A 19,995-nucleotide genomic window follows, 5' to 3' on the forward strand; every position below is an offset into this window, starting at 1 on the left:
ATAGGAGTCTCTGGAATCTGGATGCAGCCAGGCAGAATTTTCTCAGGAGCCTTTGGAAGTGGCTGGGTCCCCCCAACATCTTGGTTAGAGACTTCCTCCAAAAGTGAGAGAAAACACCTTTTTTCTTTTAAGCCACTTGGTTTGTGATAATTTGTTTGGGCAACCTCAGGAAACAAGTTCTGTCAGCTACACACAGCACTTCCCAGTGCTCTTGCCTCACACAGGATGTTTAAAGTCAAAGCAAATGAAGAGTGACTGTATAAGCAGTCTGGTGGGGCATCCCTGGGATTCAGCCTCTCACTGGGCATGAGAAAGTAGGAGCAGGTTTACACTCTGTTTAAGAAAATATTGATGCTTTTCTGTAGAAGGACTTTCTGTTTGTTGATAAGCACATTGATTTTTCAATTAATGTAGAACTACAAGCTCTGGAGGCCCCTACAGCCTTCCACAAGGTTGGGACTGGCCCTGGTAAGAAAGAAATCCAGCACATAGTCTCTTGAAGACCTAGAGAAGATAGTAATCAGGGCCTGGTTGCCTAACCAGGGCATTTAAAGGCTGATGCAGGAAGGCTCCGGGCATAAACAACAACACCAACAAGAGTTAACCCTTCTATTTGTCAAGCATAGACCCAAATCTTGACCTCTATTAATATACTTAATTCTCAAGGTCACCAGACTGGAGCGATAGCACAGCAGGGAGGGCGTTTGCTTTGCATGCAGCCGGCCCGGGTTCGATACCTCCATCCCTCTTGGAGAGCCCAGCAAGCTCCCGAGAGTATTCCGCCCACATGGCAGAGCCTGGCAAGCTACCCGTGGCATATTCGATATGCCAAAAACAGTAACAAAAAGTCTCACAATGGAGACGTTACTGGTGCCTGCTCGAGCAAATCGATGAGCAACGGGATAGCAGAGATACAGTGATCTTTAGGCAGGGTGGACGAGTTTCAGCTCTTCATCTGCAGCTGGAATGCTGCAGACAAAGGGCTGAGACAAATAACAGATGGGCTGATGGCTGAGCCACCGTATCTGAAAATGTGGGGAAAACTCCTGAGGAAACGCGTGGGAAGCAGCAGCTTCTACTCTTACTCTTGCTTCTCTTTCAGCTGCTCTTTACTAATATCTACTATTTAACAGGCACCGATCAAGCACAGCATACACGGGGAGTAAGTCACAGATATGACATGAAAGGGGAGTCTGGAAGATCCAGATCAGTTAACAGACTCCAGACATGGTGGGAAGCTTGGAGGGAAGAGGGAATGCTGAGGGAGGGCAGTGGAGGGGCTCTTTGTCTATTGTACAGTATGAGGCAGTTGGTGAGGAAGAAATGGTAAGCAGTCAGTGAGGGCTTCCTGGAGTAGGTGATGCTAATGATAACATTGGGAAGATGAGCTGAATGAGCTAAACTGGAGTTACCCAAACCTGACCACCCAGCCAGCACCACAACACCTGCTTGTCAGAATCTCTGAGGATGAGACCCAGAATCAGTATGAAAATAAAACTCTTCAAATGATTCTGATGTAACAGATCTGAAGATAAGCTTGTAGGAGCGTCTCGCCTAGGGATTACATGCACTACAGCAGATTCATTGGTTAATAAGCATCAGACCATGTTCCTGCTTGTGCGAGGCATGGTGACAAATATGAATAACAATCAGTCCTCAGGGAGCCCATGGTCTAGCGCAGTGGTTCTCAGCCCTGCACGGACATTAGAATCCTTGAAGAACTTTCCAAAAAAATGGATCCTTGGTCCCCTGCCAACACAATTAAGTCATAATCTCTGGGGCTGGAGCCCAAGTGATTTTAAAATTCAGCCAGATTTCAGAGCTCCTGGTCTAATGAGTGCATGTGCATGTGTGTGTGTGTGTGTGTGTGTGTGTGTGTGTGTGTGTGTGTGTGTGAGAGAGAGAGAGAGAGAGAGAGAGAGAGAGAGTGAGAGAGAGAGAGAGATTGACAGAGACATTGACAGAGACCTTGACAGAGAGATAGACAGAGGTTTTTATAGAACACAACGCTCTTCCACAGAGTGGTGGAGCAGTGACAGAGACATGCAAAAGGGACATATGCCCAGCTGGGTCACTGGAGCTGAGTCTAAACAGATAGGGAGAAAGTGGTATGGGTGGAGGCTAAGGATGAGGTGGAGAGTAGAGGATTTGAAACATGACTGAACAAACATGGAGGAAAACTACAGGATGCTGCAGCAGTTCCCACTGATGCTCAGTGGACACAGACCCCCAAACCAGGATTGGCAGGATACAGGTCTGGAGGGGTGGGCAGAAGGGAGGCAGGGAATCCTGAGATCTGTGATGAACACCAGACTTTATGTTTGACCTGGGGAAGAGTAAAGAGTCATGCAATGATTTCTAAAGAGGGCAATGCCATGGTAGCCAAATTTTAAGATAACTGAGTAGCATAAAGGAAAGACTTGGGGGAGGGGGATTAAGACTTGAGTCAGGGAAACCAGACATCACTTGGTGCAGAAGAAACAAGGCTTAAAATCAGCCATGAGTGAAACTTGTGCTGGAAAGGAGAGGGTTATGATCTGGGAGTGGAGAGTGAGAGAGAGTGAGGAGAGTCCTGGAGCGTGTGTAGTTCATGCTCACATGTCTGGACAGAAGGTAACATCATGGACTGAGGAGGAGAATAAGAACAGAAGTAGATTGTCAGGGGTGGGAAAGGGCTTAGTTTTGACTAGACTTGGTTAAAGAACCCGTGGAATCAGCCTGCAGAGAAGTTGTGCAGCTGGCAGTGCAGAGAAAGAGAAGTGTGAAGCTAAGTGGATGAGTACTACAGGTGTTAATCAGGAAGTTAATCAGCATAAAGGTGGTCACAAAAAACTAAGGCAAGACAGGCCTTGCCTGGGAGGTGACTTATAATGAGAGCATAGGCCAGGGAGGAGATCTTGGAATATAGGTGCATTGAGAGTGGAAGGAAAAGGAGCTGGTTAGGAGGAGGGTGGACTGGGTGTCACCAGAGAAATGAGTCTTTTCTGGGGTACAGCATTATGGAGCCATAAATCAGTGGCCAGGAAGAGGTGGGATCCTGTAGGTAAGGCCATTGGTTAATGCCCATTGAATTAGGCATTAGGAGGCCAAAGATGACTTTACCCAAAGTATATTCCACAGTACTTGAAGGTGTTTTGAGAAGAAAATTCAGGGGTAATATTGTGGACTCTTCAGAAGTAGGTTAAGAAGTAGAAGAGGAGTTTGAACACAAAGAAAATGGGTTAGATCAAGAGATGATCCTTCTCCAACCCAGCTCTCATCCTGGAAGCACCATCGGCCACACCCCAGCCCCCTGCCCACTTGAACTAGAGACAGGCACTGCTTCATCATTTTACAGTTACCTGTGCTCAGTTTTCTCCCACTCATTTGAGTTTGCCATCCATTTCAATGTCTGGCAGCTGTGATGTGCAGCTCTGGGCTGCAGAGAGAAGTGTGTGTGTGTGGGGGGGGGGGAGGAGCAGACGCCGGATGGTGATAGTCTTTGAGCTGAGCCTGGGGATCTCCATGCTGCACCCCAAGCTCCTGTGGAATTTCCATTTTGCTATCACAGGACACCCACGGTGGATCTCAGCATCCTGCCCAGAACACTGAGATCCACCGCCCACACTGCAGATGGGTCCAGAAGGCACTGCCGTTTCCCTAGAAACACTCCCACTGTCAGGGGCATAATCGGGGTTGGTTCAGTAAGTTTGGCCACACTCTGACGCACATTCATACACTTGGGCACCTCATGCTTCTGCCCAAATGCCAAAACCGCTGTGATTTGTGAGACTAAACCTCTAATCCCAATTCCCTCCCCAACAGTGGTGGTGCTGGGAGGGTGGGGACCCCTGGAAGCTCCTGCCCACAGCTTGTCTTCTTTCTCACTCCATTAGCGTTAGTGCTTTAGTTTGGTGTAGCAACCTGGGAGCAGGTCTTAGTATGGAAATTTGACACTCTGATCAATTTTCCCTAGTAGGAAGACAGAGTTGAGGCTTTCTAAAAGGAGTCCCAAGGGGAAGCCATGGCCTTGGGAGGAAAGCAAGAGGTCATGTGATCAATGGCTCAGGTGCAGATAATGCAGCCTAAGCAGTAATCATCTGACCCACTGGCTGGGAAGCAGGTTAAGATTTCATGGCTGACGTCTGTTAGTTTCTCCCAGCTAGTGGTCCAAGGTCACTCCCACATGACAGGCAAGCTGAGCAAAATTACTAAAGAAGCAGTGTTCTTTCTCTGGCACTTCTTTTGGTTTCGATTTGGTAACGGTAGATATCAAACTTGGGGCCTCATATATACAAGGCAAGCATTCTACCAGTGAGCCACATCCCTAGAGCTCTCTGGTATGTCTTAGGTGTCAGTGACTAGCAGAAGAGAGGATAGTTGGCAGGTAAGGGTGAGGTTCTATAAAGGTTAGAAGAGTTCTTAGTATCCAGAATATTGCCATCTCCTCCTGAGGGTTCCAGTGGAAGTACAATCCATCCTGTCCATCCTATCCATGTGAGTCAAGAAATCCCAAAGGCCTACAGGCATTCCTTATTACTCTGGTCAAAACATCGATGGAGTGGTTTGAGCCTAGACTATAGAGAAAGTAAAGCAGAGGTTGTGAATCTGGGTCATTACTGCAGTATCTATTACCCAGGGCACTGGCTCCTCTAGTGGTGGAGAGATCGAGGTCTAGGAGAGCAAGAAGAAAGTGTGGCAGCCCCTGGTTGAACTTTTTTATGTTGCACCGAAAACACAAGGGGATCCAGAGGACGACTCCTCCTTCAAGCCTACTGCAAAAGGGCGGGGTGGGGGAAAGAAGCTGGCTCGGTCCCTTCTCTCCAACACGAAACATCCTCTGTTTTTGAGGCTCCACACTAGCAGAACTAACAAGACTCTGAGCCATGGAGAGAAGGCTTTAGTTTTAGTTTTCATCAAAAGTTTAGACAAATGTTTGATTTTTCTCACCACCCACCTTCCCGAAAAACCCTTCCCCTGAGAACATACTCCTACCTCTTGGGGTATGTTCCATGCCATGTAAACATGGCTTTTAAATTCATCCATCCAGACTTCTGCCACCCTGAGAGCATTCCTGCGGACGTGGGCCGTGAGGTCCTCGGTGTATGGCTTGTGGGCCCGCTCGATGTGTGCGATCCTCGAACAGGGCAGAACCTCCACGCTGCCGCCACACTGCCACACCTGCAGAAGACACAGAGCCCCACATCAGCTCCAGATGCCTGTCTGCAACTCAAGGCGAGCACTGATGAATGCTGCCATCCTCACCTTGTCTCTCCAGATCCCTGTCAGCAAGGGGAGCAGGGCTGTGCCTTGTTACTGCTCCAGTCAGAGGGGATTGCTGAGTTCATAATCTATGTCTTATATTTATTGCTGTGCTTTGCATTTATTCACCTTATCACTCTCCAACACTGAACATCACTGGACATCTCCAAAGAAGAGAAGGGACATCATGTAACTCAGTGTTTCCCAACATGGGGGATTTTGCTTCCTTGGGGCCTATGAAACAATCTAGGGGATGGTAATAGTTTTGGGTGCAATTGGGGGAAGTTTTCTATTTGATGGCTGAAAGAAGGTAGATTTACACATGGCACTAATGAAAAAGGGTATGGTACGTAAAATAATTTTAGGAACCTCGTATGCAAAAAAAAACACAGAACATTTTTATAAAAACCCCCCAAATTTTAAAAATCTTGTGTTTTCCTTGACCTTGGAGAACTTAGTAAAATGTTTGCTAATAGTCTTATTTTGACAAGGACAGACCAGGAGGGATTCCAACAGAAATGTCACCTTCAAATAGGCCACTTGGGCCTGCCTTGAATGAGTGATCACCACAGGGTCATAGACAAGTGCCCTGCTCAGTTTTTTCTAGGTCCCAGTTCTGATAGAATACACGGGAGAGGACACTGCAAAGAAAAGATAATACAAAACTTCTTATAGACCTTGCTGAGTAGGAACTGAAAATGGATGCAAATATGGTTTTGGAAACATGGAAATGAGGGACTTTCTTTATCCCTCTTTGGATAAAGAGGTCCAGAGCAGAGGGCCAGTGTCTTGGAGCACTTGTTCCAACCATTCTAGCTACTCTGAACTTGGAATGTTCTGGTATATGCTCATCCTTTTGTACTCCTAAGCTTTGCCTGTTCTGTTTGTAATTTTTAAAATGTCCTGCCCATTCTTTCCTCAGCTGCAGAAAGATCGTTGAAGACCTTTGCCACATGGGTCTCACGTTATGGAGTCTTTGCTGAATTCCAGAGGCAGAACCAGTGATTCCTCTGCTGTTCCCACTAGCTCTTGCTATCACACTAACATGCTCATAGCCAAGCTCCCTCCAAAGTATCATTCATTCCTATGTTGACCCCTATAAATGCATGGTACATATAGAAACTTTATATATATATGTATAAATGAGAGTAAGCAAGCAAGTGTTGATACTTAATGATGCAAATATAATCTGAAATATCTGGTCAGGGCTGACAAAGGAGGCATCTGAGGAAGCAACCAGGCTCTTTGGGGGAAGAGCTGTGGTTATGGCAGATGACGTTCATACACAGAACAAGCATCCATTAGTAATCATAATTCTTGGTCTAAGATAAAGTCAGTTTTGGCTTTAATTTAGCTCCCCTGCCCCTGGTTGAGTTAGGATGAGAGTAACTTCTCTTCTACTTGTTTCATACCATAAAATTGGGCTCCATTGACTTACGAATGGAAGGCAGTTGATTCATTTACCACTTCCCAAGATTGTCTTGAAAGTAGTTTATTATTCAGGGCCAATGGAAAGGAAGTAAGCACTCCCAGAACATCTATGATGGAAAGATACTGCCTGGGGGAGGGGATGATGGTGGTTATGAGCAAAAAAGTTTTGGATCAGATGACTGGGGTTCCAATCTCCATTTTGTCTTTTATTGGCTAAGTGACCTGAGTAAGCAACTTCATCTCATGATTTCTCATTTTCCTCATTTCAGATGGAGATCTTAATAGTACCTATTTCATGAGGCTGTTGAGAACATTTGTATGCTTAGATGCAAAATGCTTAGTGAAATGCCTGTTACTAAAAGCCTTTGATCAGTCTCAGCTCTTGTTATTCAAATTGCAGAATCTTCAGAATAACCTCTAATCTGAGGTCACCATTACTGTGCCCAGTAGCACATGATGAGATTGAGATTGAAAACCGTCCCCTGACCACAGACCATATGGTTGCCACTAGACCAAGAGTCTGTCTGACTGAATGAAGAACCTATGCTGCCCAGTGGCTTCGCTTGGGAAGTAGATCCCACACTCGGGGTAGTCTGGGAGCCATGGCAGGCCCCCAGGCTGTGCACCTTCATTTTCATGACCTATACATTCTGGGGACCCTGCTGATTTCCAATTCACTCAGCTCAGATTTTCAATGAAAGTCTGTGAATGTGTTATTGACAGAACAAAGAGCCTGGGTAATTATTCTTTTGGCAACTGGAATGGAGGCTATTACTTGACATATTTCAGCAACACAACACAGAACATGATTCTAACAAAGCTCTTTTATTTCTAGACGTGTTTCTCAAAGATTCCATTCCATTTCACCTTAGAGTGGGTGTATCCGCAGTACTGCAAGGAAGGGGGTAGCAGCACCTCCCTCCGCCTTGTTCTTAAAAAGCCAGTAAAGACCTGCTGAGTGCTGGCAACTGGGTCACATCCCCCACCCCAAAACCCAAACCCAGTGCAGTCACTGCCATTTTCACTTTCCTGCGTGTCTTCTGGTATACGAGATGTTTCAGCCTCATTATTATTATTATTATTATTATTATTTTTTTATGCGGGGAGATTTCCAAGCCAGGCTCAGGGAAACTGGAGACCACTCTCAGTGGTTCTAGGTCAACCAGCTCTTAGTTTATTGCTAGTGCCGCCCCCCTTCCCCCAAGGGTGCTGTGCCACTAAGGCCTGGGATGATCCATGCCACCACTACAAAGCTCAGGCTTCAGGGCTCCACCCAGTGAGGCAGTGCAGGGATCAGGCTGGGACTGAGGATATGCAAGGTACTCAGAACTACCCCTGGGCCCTCACATGAAGTTTTTAAACTTCCTCCCATCTCCCAGGCTGTATTCGTTTCTGGGCTTCAAAGCCTGCTATCAAAGCCCCCACTACCCTGCTTTCCCTGGCTCCTCCTTTGGATGTCAGCTCAGGGCCACATCAGCGTCCCCTTCCATGAGGTCAGCCTGCCTCCCACCATACTCTGTGTTTGCTGCCTTGTCTTGCCCATTTTAGTACTCTTGAATGTGTCTGTCCGGTGATCTCCTTCCTTCTTTCAGAACATTCTTCAAGCTCCTCACCAAGTGCTCTTTCATGCACGTATTCAAAGGTGCAGGTGTTGTGCTCAGCAGAGCAGGGTTGGCAGAGCACAGAATACCTAGTTTTTTAAAGCACAGATCTGGGGGCACTGGGAATTGGAATCACATGCTCCATTTCTGCTACTGGGTTATGGTTGACTAAGACGATTCTCCCCAGCCTCAATTTTGCCCAGTGTAAGAGTGGGGCAGAGGGCAGTCACGGAGACTTGTGCCTTAGCCTTGTGCCCACCTGATAGTGATCCCTGATGGGCTTGTCATCAAGAGATCTGAAGTGGAACATATGGACCCAGTGATGAGGTGTTGGTACAACAGCTATCTCGGGAACTTGATTCTCATCTTTGAAAGGCCCAGGGCCATGTGACTACATAGTTGTGGATTGGGAGCTGGGGGAGACAGCATGGAAGATGAAGTCCTCAATGAGGGCCTCTTATTCTTTGGTAATTGACTTTATAGTTGCTGCTATTGGCTCTTCTGTACCTACTCCTTCAGGGAACAAGAGAACAGAGGACTTGCGGGCTTGGCTGAAGCCCAGCAGACAATGAACAGGCTGCCTGCCAGCATGGTGCACACCAGGTCCCTCCTTTTGCTAACCCCAAGGTCATCTCCACTTTCCTCGCTCTCTTCTCCTCTGGAGATGCTCATCTACGAGAAGAGTGACTGTGTCGGCTCTGGATACAGCCTTTGGTTCTTGGTAGCTCTGGGTGTGGGAGGGAACATGCAGCTTTGGACTTTGTACCTCGCACTTTCTGAACTCTATCCAGTGACACTGACATAAATAAGAGAGAACCAGTGGTCTTGGATACAGGGTGATGATGCCTCTGCTGACCTATGACTGGACATGAACAAGTTCTCAAAATCATAGCCACAGCTGAATTCAGAGATCCATCTCCTCATGGAAGGTAGACAAAGGCTAGAAGACATGATCACAGGTGTTTGAAATAATGGAGAATGAGGTCACACCCCAAAACTTCCCTAGCGGCTTGGCAGGGTAGGGGTTGAGATGGTCTGCAAAGATTAACGGTCATGTAGGACTCCTTGGCACTGTACATTTAGCATACATGGTAAGTTATTTGAATGAGTTCAGCAATTCAAGAGTTCTGGACATTCACTAACTCTAGAGGGTGGTTGTAACTTTCTCAGCTGGATCCTTTAATAAAGGCTATAAACATAAAATGTGGCCAGATTTTATAGTACACATTGACTTCCTTCAAACCCGAGTGGTTTTCCAGGCAATCCCTGGCATGTAAGTGCTCACCACTGCAACCAAAGAGAATTTTACTGGCTGCCAAGCCTAAATTAACATTGTAAAACCTGGGAAATCCTCAGATGAGCTTGGGCGATAGCAGGTGCTTTGTCTTTGGAGCCATACAGAAAAAGTCCCAAACTTGCCGACAGGTTATTGCAGACACCCACCGAGGACCCCGTGACCACTCGCAGGTGTGAACAAAAACCTAGAGCTATTACCCTGGGTGGAGAAAAGCCTCACTCACCACCAGTCCTTCTCTGAGATCCCTAATTCCATTACTGTTTCTTCAAAGGTTTGAAACACCTTTCTTGCAAACTGTAGTAAAGTAGGCACTGGAGGAGGCGGTGGCGTACTGGAGGAGCTTTGAATTCTGCTTTAATTTCACGTAACTCCTCTAAGTTTTAGTGGTGCAAGGGAATTCCTCTCTGGTGCATCAGGGATACCTGGAGGTGGTGGTTGGGATACGTGTTGTGGAGGATAGAATCCAGGATTGCACTCACACAATCCATGTGCTTGACCACTTGAGTTCCACCCAAAGGCCCTGAACATTAACCTATGTATGTCAGTTGCCTTTTTACTAGGGAAAATGACACTCTGGCAGTTCACAGTGGTGATGGCTAAAAAGAAAACTCCTCACTCCTCCTCAGAAAATACAGGCATGAGGGGGTTCCTAGGACAGACAGGTGCCCTTCCTGTTCCAAAACTGGCCAGGATCAGAGGAGAGCTCTTCTGTCCTAGGTTTGCCACTTAGCTGAACAAAGACTTTTTCCTTTCTAAGTTTCAGTTTTCCTTAATGGCCAGAGAAGCTGGATTCAATGAACTCATATTCCTTCTAGTTTCACATTCTGTGATTCTACATTTCTTGCCTCCTTGACTGTATTTCAGACACAATTGGAGAGTTCTAAGTCGGGACTTTAAAATAGAGACTCACTGGTGGCAGAGCAGCAGGACACAATGTGACTGGTTTTCCCACCCAAACACTGGTGCTTACTCTGCAGTCTCTTGAAAAATAGCAAGCGAATGGACACTCCTATGTGAAGTTCATCTGCTTTCTGAAGCACTGTGTGGAGAAGAATTCCAAAGATTCCAAAAATTCCTGGTACCATGAAATGCATTTTCCCTCTGACTGGTAAAGTTTACCTTAAGTAAAGGATTGGGGCTAGAGGGTGTTCTAGAACTTCATTCTCTTCATTCTTATACTTCACAGACATGTTCCTCTGGATAAGACCTCACACCCTTTTCAAATTCTATCTCCTTATGACTTTTAATGAGCTCTCCATTCTTGGCAAAAACATTCCGCCTGTTCCTTTAGCCCAGAAAAACTTCTTCCTGTTCTGCCTCCATCCAAAGCCAACCTGGCCAAGTTCCATGAAACTCATGATTTGTACCACTCATGGGGTCCTGATTTCTTGGCTCCAGTGGTTCATTCTCTTTTTATATGTAGCTGTCTCGTCTAACTTGGCTGTGAGATGCTGAGACAAGACTAGGAAGTCACCCCAGGAAGGCTGGGGGAAGAAGCTGAGGCGGAAGGAAGCCAAAGCTGAAGACGGAGGCTGGCTGGCACTGAACCAGGCCCTGGCCTGCAGAGAGACTGTGGGGTCAGAAATGCCAGCAACACGCCCACCCAGTCAGAGTGTTGTTTTTCTCCTGGGGCACGGGTGTGTGTGTGGGGAGGGGGTTCATTTCGCGCCTTAGGCAACTCATTCATTTCACTCTAGAACTGAGCTTTGGGGGAATAAAAAGCAAAAAGAGATCAAATCTGAGCCAGGCAAAAACAAAAGCCAGAGGTTATGAGCAAGCTCGAGTTAAATAATGAAGGAGAAGATGAGGGGGAAAGGGACTATGTGATGGGGCATCAAACATCCTCCCAAACTCTTCTCTCCCACCCCAGCAATCCTTACCCTTCACACAGCACCTTCCTTAACCCTACTAAGGAGGCCTGTCAGGCGCCTCACCAGTCACTCCTATTTGGTGCATCTCCACTGTTGACTGTCTGATTATCCAGTGACAACTATTGTTACTATTCTGAGGGTATATGGGCTTCTTGGATTTTCCTCCAAGTTACTGATGCAAAGGGAAGTCTGATTCTAATTAGAAGAGATTTGATTCTGGGTCCTGCCTTTGCTAACTTTATGTATTGTTTCACCCTGCAGAGAGAAGGATGGTCCTAACTGGAGGAAGCCTGAAGATTATATATTGTCTCATCCCAACATCTTCGTGTAATCGATCACTCACCTTGTCATGTGTGACCCTAGTCCTTCACATTCCCCTCTGCAGTGACATCACTCACTCTGTCATGTGAATCTTGACCCAGCACATTTTCCTTTCTAGGTGTGAATGCAGACCCTTATCAAGGCATAGTTATAACTTTGGGAGTTACTCAGTTTGGGGAGAAAACTGCTGAGATCACCAGTGTCAAATAAGTTAGGCTCTCTCTCTCTCTCTCTCTCTCTCTCTCTCTCTCTCTCTCTCTCTCTTCTCTGTGTCTGTGTGTGTGTGTTAGGTTTGGGTCATACCCAGTTGTGTTCAGGGCTTACTCCTGCCTCCGAATTCAAAGATTATTCCTGGCTGGCTCAGGGAACCATATAGGTGCTGGAGACTGAACCTAGATAGATACATGCAAGTCAAGTGCCTTACCTGCTGTACTATCTCTCTGGCTCTAAATTGGGCTTTTTCTTGTTCTTCGAAATATGTCTTTGTCTCTTCTCTTTGAGTAAAATTCTGCAACATTGTGGTAGTGAAAGGGAGGGGCACCAAGTAGTCTAGTTAATTTAGTTTTAAACTTCAACAAAATGGTGCCAGTCAAATCAATAATGGAGTGGCTGGCAATGGAAATAGTAAGTCAGAAAAGAAAAGCCCCCAGCCAGTAACTATCTCTTTCACCCCACATGCATGCCTGGAAAGAGGGAAGCCTCTCTTTTCTCCCTCACCTGTGCCAAGATGGATGGCAAAACAGCAGAGATTCTCACCCACATGCACCAGCCATGGCCAGAGCACTAAGGAAGCTGAGAGAACAGGGAGCATTGGGTTCTGGCCTAGGGAAATCTAACACCAGAGTAGAGAGCAGCAGGCCATAGAAAAGGCACACAGACCTAGAAGTCATACTTTGGACAGACAGAGGCACAGGGACAAGATCAGAACATACAACAGCGTTGTATAGATGATTCAAAGACAAGACCAGGATATCCTGGTCTTGACCATGACACCGTGCATAAAGGTACAGGAAGAGTGAGGCCATTCACTGGTAAAGAGAGTGACCTGGACGTCAGGAAGAAACCTAGACCCCCCTATTTAAACTATACAATAAACTAACTTCATCAATATCTGGAGTTTTGTATGCAAAATTTTCACATAACTCAAGGATCCATGAACTCAGGAATAAATCCACTTTTTCAGCAACACTCAATCCAGTAGCATCACCCCCTTCTGGAATCTGCCTTCCTCTATTCCTCTATTTTTAGATCCACCACAAACATTTACAGTTTTTGCCATGCTCATTGCTACTTACTTTCCCTGGATGCTCTAAACACAGTAAAAGACCTTTGTTTGCTAAGCATTCCCATATCATGATTCTTCCTCTTACACTGATACTTAGGTGAGCTGTGCTCTTATGAAATGTTTATTTGAACTTAAAAGTGTTTAAAACAAAGGACAGCTGTTTGCCTGCTGCCCACTTAAGGTATAGTAACTGGGCAGTAAAAAAAAAGCTCTATGTGGGGGTTTGGGAGACAGCACAGGTGCCAGGCACTCATGTAGGACCCCAGTTCTATCCATAGCACCACATGGCATCCTGAGTAGCTAGGTTTTGGCCCTGGAGACCCCCTAGTACAGATGATAATCCCTGGAGTTTAAGAGCCCCATTCTCAAAACCAAGCATTGAACTCTATAGTGCTTGGTTGACTAAATATTGCCCAGGCCCTTTCCATAAGGTACCCATTACCCTGAATCTGTCACTGTCACTGTCATCCTGTTGCTCATCGATTTGCTCGAGCGGGCACCAGTAATGTCTCTCAATGTGAGACTTATTGTTACTGATTTTGGCATATCCAATATGCCACGGGTAGATTGACAGGCTCTGCCGTGCGGGTGAGATACTCTCAGTAGCTGGCCGGACTCTCCAAGAGGGGCAGAGGAATCAAACGCGGGTTGGCCGCGTGAAAGGCGAATGCCCTACCGCTGTGCTATCGCTCCAGACCCTGAATATGGTTTATAATTTCTTTACCATTAACCTAAACTATCTGTTTCATTCTACCTGATTTTGAACACTATGAAAGTGGAAGTACTTTGTCTGCATTCTGCATCTAGCTTCTTGCCTCATTTATTTCCCCATCACAGTGTTCCACTATACAAACATGTAGTGGTTTATGTACGCCTCCTCCTCTTGGTTAGCAGCTGTTTCCCAGTATCATGAACAGTGATCCTTGAAACATTCTCAGATGTCTCTCTTGATGCCCCAGAGCAGACACAGCTCAGAGGTAATACTACAGTGGAATCTATGAGGCTTAGGTTAGACTCACATTCAACTTTCCAAAACAAAGTAAATTCCCCCAAAGTGAATATACCAAGTTCTCTCCCATTAGCCCACATAAAAACAAGGTACTTCACATCCTTGTCAATATTTGTCACCATCTAACTTTTTCCATTTAAGGTAAGGGATTCCAAGTGGTGCTCAGAAGGCCCCAGGCCCCACTGGAAATTCTCAGTCAAGGAGAACTGTGGCTCGATGCAATAGCCGGAGGATGTGGTACTACTGAGGTCTTTTGATGCTGTGGATACTGTTCCATCCCACCAGTGTTGGCGCTTCCAGGGCTGCACCAGGCAATGCTTGGGGGAAAATGTGGTGCTTGGAATTGATTCGATTGCTGTAGTAATTCCAGGCTCCTAAGTCTAATTTTTGACTTTTTGAAGGGCACGAAACTCACTGGTATATGGTTTTAAGTTGAAATTCCATGACTACAGGTGCAATGAATCAGTTTCCCTGTTTGTGATTCCATCCTGTGAGAGAAGACCTTACCCACCCTGGCCCACAGCACATCATCAGCACTTGGTGAATGAGAGTTAAGCACTGGGCTGAGGTTCTTTGTGACACTGGAGTACTTGGGAGACTCTCCTAGGCTTCCAAGAATATCCGTGACCTTAAAGCCTAAGGAAACATTTTTCAAGAGTGATAATGCTTATTCTTCCATCATACCCCACAGAAAAAGGCTCCCTGGGGATACAACTTTCCAAGCCCACTTATGATAAACACTGGCAATGAGTTCTCTAGACAGAATTGCAACTGGGGTAGTGGTGGGGGCGGAAAATGATGCTTTTTTCCTGGAAGGTGTCCCTGAAGGGGACTGATTTGGGGTCAGCCCTAAAAAGCACTTGCAGCAGGCTCCCCGTTTGGAAAAAATGTTTCATAACTATCAGGAGACAGCGGGAAGATTCACCTGGCAGCATTTCAAGGAGACACCAGCTGTGCTGAGATATCTGGAAGCATTTCTTGGAGAAAAAGTTAAGAGGCTGTCTTGCAGGGACTTGAGATTTGCTTCAGTAGTTGCTCTCCCACAGGAAACTCAGAAACCAGGATGGTGCCACACTCAGCATCCTCACCCATTGGGATGAGGTGAGCCAGCTTTTCCTTGGATCCCAGTGCTTACTGACTGTAACATGACTAGGGACAGGGGACCTTCTAATGGGAAGTTCAAAGCACTGCTTTGCAAACATGGGTTCACTAAGATCAGAAACCAAATATTACTGGTTCTAACCAAAGAGAGCTCTTCATAGTGTTTTCAAATCTGAGATCAGCCAATAGACTTGTTCATATTGTTCAAATTCAAGATAAATTGTATCCAGGACAGAAAGGAAGCTCATAAAGTTTACCATGAGATAAACCAAAATGAGCTCTCCCTGACACATGGAGTTGATCCTAAATGAAAAAAAGCAGATTTGGGCCGGAGCGATAGCACAGCGGGTAGGGCGTTTGCCTTGCATGCGGCCGACCCAGGTTCGATCCCCGGCATCCCATATGGTCCCCCAAGCACCGCCAGGAGTAATTCCTGAGTGTAAAGCCAGGAGTAACCCCTGAGCATTGCTGGGTGTGACCCAAAAAGAAAAAAAAAAGAAAGAAAAAAAGCAGATTAATCCTCTACCAGTAGAGTAAATTGCACAGATGAAACAAGATATCCTAGAAGGAGCTAAAGAAGCAACAACTTGTGGCTTGGCAATAAATTAGGTATAAAATAAAAATAAATATAAATATAGGAAGAAGTCCAGCTAGACATGTTAAGTTTGGGGATGTATAGCCAGGAGGAGGGTGGTCTCCAAAAGTGAGGTTTCTCCGTAATACCTGAGCACTCTGCCACAAATCGCAATAGTCTTTCTTGGTAGTCAGGAGAGAACATGGAGCACCTTAGAACCATGAAAACAGATAGGAAATAACAGCTGTCATTTCCTGATGACAGATGTTATTTCCTGATAAAGGCAATAGTATGTCTTCCCCTTGCCCTCCCAATAAGCTTCATGTTTAAGCCAGTAGGACCTTGAAGCTCAAAATTGGAGAATTTATACACAAAAATCTGTGGCATTCCTGTAGGTAAATAATGAATTAGAAGAAAAAGAAATCTAAAAGACTATCCCCTTTCAAAATAGTGCCCCACTGAAGAAGGGGGTGAAAGACTTATACAGTGAAGACTTAAGTCATTGCTAAGAGAAATAGAAGTGGCATATTTCAAAGACTTAGAAGAAACTCCACTAAAATTTGTATGAAACCATAAAACTCCCCAAACAGTCAAAACAATCCTATATGGAAGATACGAAAATAACCCAAATGCCCATTATGGATAAATGGGTCAAGAAGTTATAGTATATAGACAGAATGGAACACTATGCAACTCTAAGGAAGAACAAAATCAAGCACTTTCCCACATTGTGATTGTAACTAGAACATAGCATGCTGAGTGAAGTCAGTCAGGAGGAAAGGGAAGGATACAGGATGAGCTCTCTCATATGTGGGACTTAAAGTTGCACAGGAAGGTATCAGGGATCTTGGGAGGAAGGGTGTGGTGTTGGAATTATGTACACAGGAAAGCATCAGCAAAAATATTGTGAATCACAGTATTTTAATCAACAAAAAGAAAAGAAATAAAGGATTACTTAGTAATTTTTATAGGGATTGAGTGCTGTGGAGCTAGCCATGATAAACTCTAGGGACTATAACTTTTATTATTTGACTAACTCTTAAATATTTATAAATATATTAACAGAATTAATAGTACACATATGCATCTTAAAAATAAAAATGAATGGTATTAACTTTAAAAACAATAAAACAAAAAAAAAACAACGATGAGGTATCAAATCCCAAGTTACCACCTGAAGAAAAGCTGCCCAGAAAAGTACCCCACTTTTCAGGGAATTATAATGTGAGTGGGAAATGAATTGGTTCTGGGTTAAGCATGGGATGGGGTGGGGTACTGACATTGCAGCCTGTGGTTATTTCCCAGATGAATGCCTTTCCCCATGTGTGTAGGGAGGCCTGGTAAGCAGAAGGGTTTGTCTCAGCAGCTCTGAGAATAAGGAGTAATTCTTTTGTTTGCTTGTTTTTGAATCTTAATAACATTTTTCTTAATTTTTTTTGAACCACTGTGAGATATGCAGTTGCAAAGTTTTGCTTTTTTTTAGTTTTTTAAATTTTTTATTTTATTCTTTAATTAGTGAATCACCCTGAGGGTAGATACAGATTCACGCATTTTAGAACTTGTTTTTCCCTCATACAATGTTCACAAACACATCCCTCAACCAGTGCCCATTCTCCACCACCAATAAACCCAGTATCCCTTCCTCCCCCAATCCCATCTCCCCCCCACCCCACCCTGCCTCTGTGGCAGGGTATTCCCTTTTGATCTCTCTCACTCTCCAACTGGGTGTTGTGGTTTGCAATAGGGGTATTGAGTGGCCATTGTGTTCAGTCTCTACTCCACTTTTAGCACACATCTCCCTTCCCGGGCGGGATCTCCAACCACATTTTACTTGGTGTTCCCTTCTCTATCTGAGCTGCCTTTTTCCCCAGCAAGTGAGACCAGCTTCCAAGCCATGGAGCCAACCTACTGGTACTTATTTCTACTATTCTTGGATATTAGTCTCCTATTCTGTTATTTTATATTCCACAGACGAGTGCAATCTTTCTATGTTTGTCTCTCTCTTTCTGACTCATTTCACTTAGCATGATACTTTCCATGTTGATCCACTTATATGCAAAGTTCATGACTTCATTTTTTCTAACAGCTGCATAGTATTCCATTGTATAGATGTACCAAAGTTTCTTTAACCAGTCATCTGTTCTCGGGCACTCGGGTTTTTTCCAGATTCTGGCTGTTGTAAACAGTACTGCGATGAACATATAAGTGCAGATGTCATCTCGACTATACTTTTTTGCTTCTTTTGGGTATATTCCCAGTAGTGGTATTGCTGGGTCAAATGGAGCTCAATTTCTAATTTTTTGAGAAGAGTCCATATTGTTTTCCAGAAGGGCTGTACCAGTCAGCATTCCCACCAGCAGTGTAGAAGGGTCCCTTTCTCACCACATCCTCTCCAACAGCGGTGCAGTTACAAAGTCTTTAATGATTGGGTTTTCAGTTAACCTAAGTTCCAATAACCATCCCTTCACCAGTGTACATTTCCCACCACCAATGAAGGAGGATTTCTTAGGTAGGACTTTGTAGCAAAGTTCTCGGCATGGGGAGAGACTAGGTACAGGGAAAGGGCTAGCATCCCAATTCTGGACATAATATTAGGTTTAAGGGGTGAGACAGGGAGCTACAGTGGCAGGGAGAGTGTTAGGGCCACTGTCAGAGAGACTGAAGGTAGAGTCTGGACCAAATTCAGGAGCAGAGTGGAGGTGGGTAAGGGAGGCCAGGCTCAGAATGCATTGTTCAGTGTTCCTTGGAAAGCCACTGCCAGCAGGCTGGTTTGGGTCCCCTTTCCGAGGGGGGGCAGCTGAAGCCAGGCTTGCAACCATGGCTCCAATTCCAGTCCAGCAACACTCTGCAGGCAGCACTGACTCTCACTGCTTCCTGCTGCAGAGGCTGGGGAAAACTGGAATTCAGCGAGGATTTTGAGAACCAAACTGCCAGAGCCCAACGTCTGAGACGAGTCTTGACCAAGTCCAGATGAGAGTCCTCTTGACACAGGCAGTCTACTCAAATTGCAGTCTTCTGGAAGTCGAATCTCTGGTCTCTTTAATGTCACAGGTGCTGCCCAAAAATGTTATTATGCTTGAATGTTACGAAAACCCAGGAGCAATTTTATGAAATTCAAACACAACCCTTTTCACTCCTAGTCTGAGAGCTTCCTTATCAGATGATGTGGCCCAGCCATTGACTTGGAAGTGCTCAAAGCCTTCTCTGACAGACTAAACTTCTTTGGATTGCTCTGAGAGCTTTTTTCTGTGGACATATTCAGAAAATCTTGCTCTCTCTAGCTGCTACTTGGTACTGATGTCCTGGACTCTGTTTAATTTATCCTTTGCTATATGAAAATGAACCACTTATTCATTTAAAGTGTTTCCTTTTTTATGTCTTTAATCAGTGACTGTTTCTTTCTCACTCTGAAGATCAATCGAATCAGAAACAGATCCCACACATCGGAATGGTTAATTCCTAGGTTCCAATCAAATTCAAATTGCCTGTCCATATCCAGTACCTCATAGAAAGATATCACTGATGGAAGGGCTAACATTTCAGATGAATGTCCACAGTGCTCTGCCTATTGACAAATCAGGAAGGTCCTTAGAGAAATGTAGGGTATCTGGGAATCATGGGAGGAGAGGAAGCACTCTGCAAAACCCTGGCAAAGTGAAGGCCACAGGTGATGGTGTCATATGAGTCTGAGACACCATACATAGGGGAGTTTGGCCATTTGGTAAACCTTAAGAGCAAACACTAAAGGTGACTAGGTCTGAGCATGCCTGGCTTACTCAGCTAAGTGGGACATTGAGGTTATAATTCAGGTGGTAAAAATGAAACTGAGAGGTTCATCATTTGCTCAGATAGGCTATCTGTTCTAAGGAGCTATGCTCTGACACCACTGGCATTCAGAGTAAGAGAGCTGGTGTTTTTGGTAATTTTCTTATAGAGATGTGCCCTTTTCACATATGCCCAAATGAATTGTCAGCTTGGGTATCATCACTGAAAGACACCCATAGCAAACAAGTATTACAAATGAGATTTACAAAGGAAAATCAGCATTGCAGTTTAGTAACATCAAAGTGGACAAAGCATATTTCCTTCCATCATTCCCCACGCAAGCAAATAGAGATTCAAGAGCCCATGTCATTTAGAAGCAGAACAGGATACGTATACTCAGAGCACCTGTGTTGTGTTCAGAGTACAGACTCTGGGGCCCAAAGGTCTTGATGTCAAATCCTACATTTCTCATTTGTTTGATTGGTCTCTAGGCGATTCA

At 45.1% G+C, this 19,995-nt stretch overlaps 1 protein-coding gene across 1 annotated transcript in view; it reads right to left on the reverse strand.

The window, feature by feature from the left end:
• Window positions 1-19,995, reverse strand: part of GALNT18 (polypeptide N-acetylgalactosaminyltransferase 18) — a 383,589-nt gene that overhangs the window by 56,189 nt on the left and 307,405 nt on the right. The window contains exon 7 of the mRNA XM_004613599.2: window positions 4,975-5,160. Coding sequence (XP_004613656.2) covers window positions 4,975-5,160 — 186 coding nt within the window. The remainder of the gene's footprint in view (window positions 1-4,974; window positions 5,161-19,995) is intronic.

This window comes from Sorex araneus, chromosome 6, assembly GCF_027595985.1.
Source record: "Sorex araneus isolate mSorAra2 chromosome 6, mSorAra2.pri, whole genome shotgun sequence".
Taxonomy (NCBI): domain Eukaryota; kingdom Metazoa; phylum Chordata; class Mammalia; order Eulipotyphla; family Soricidae; genus Sorex; species Sorex araneus.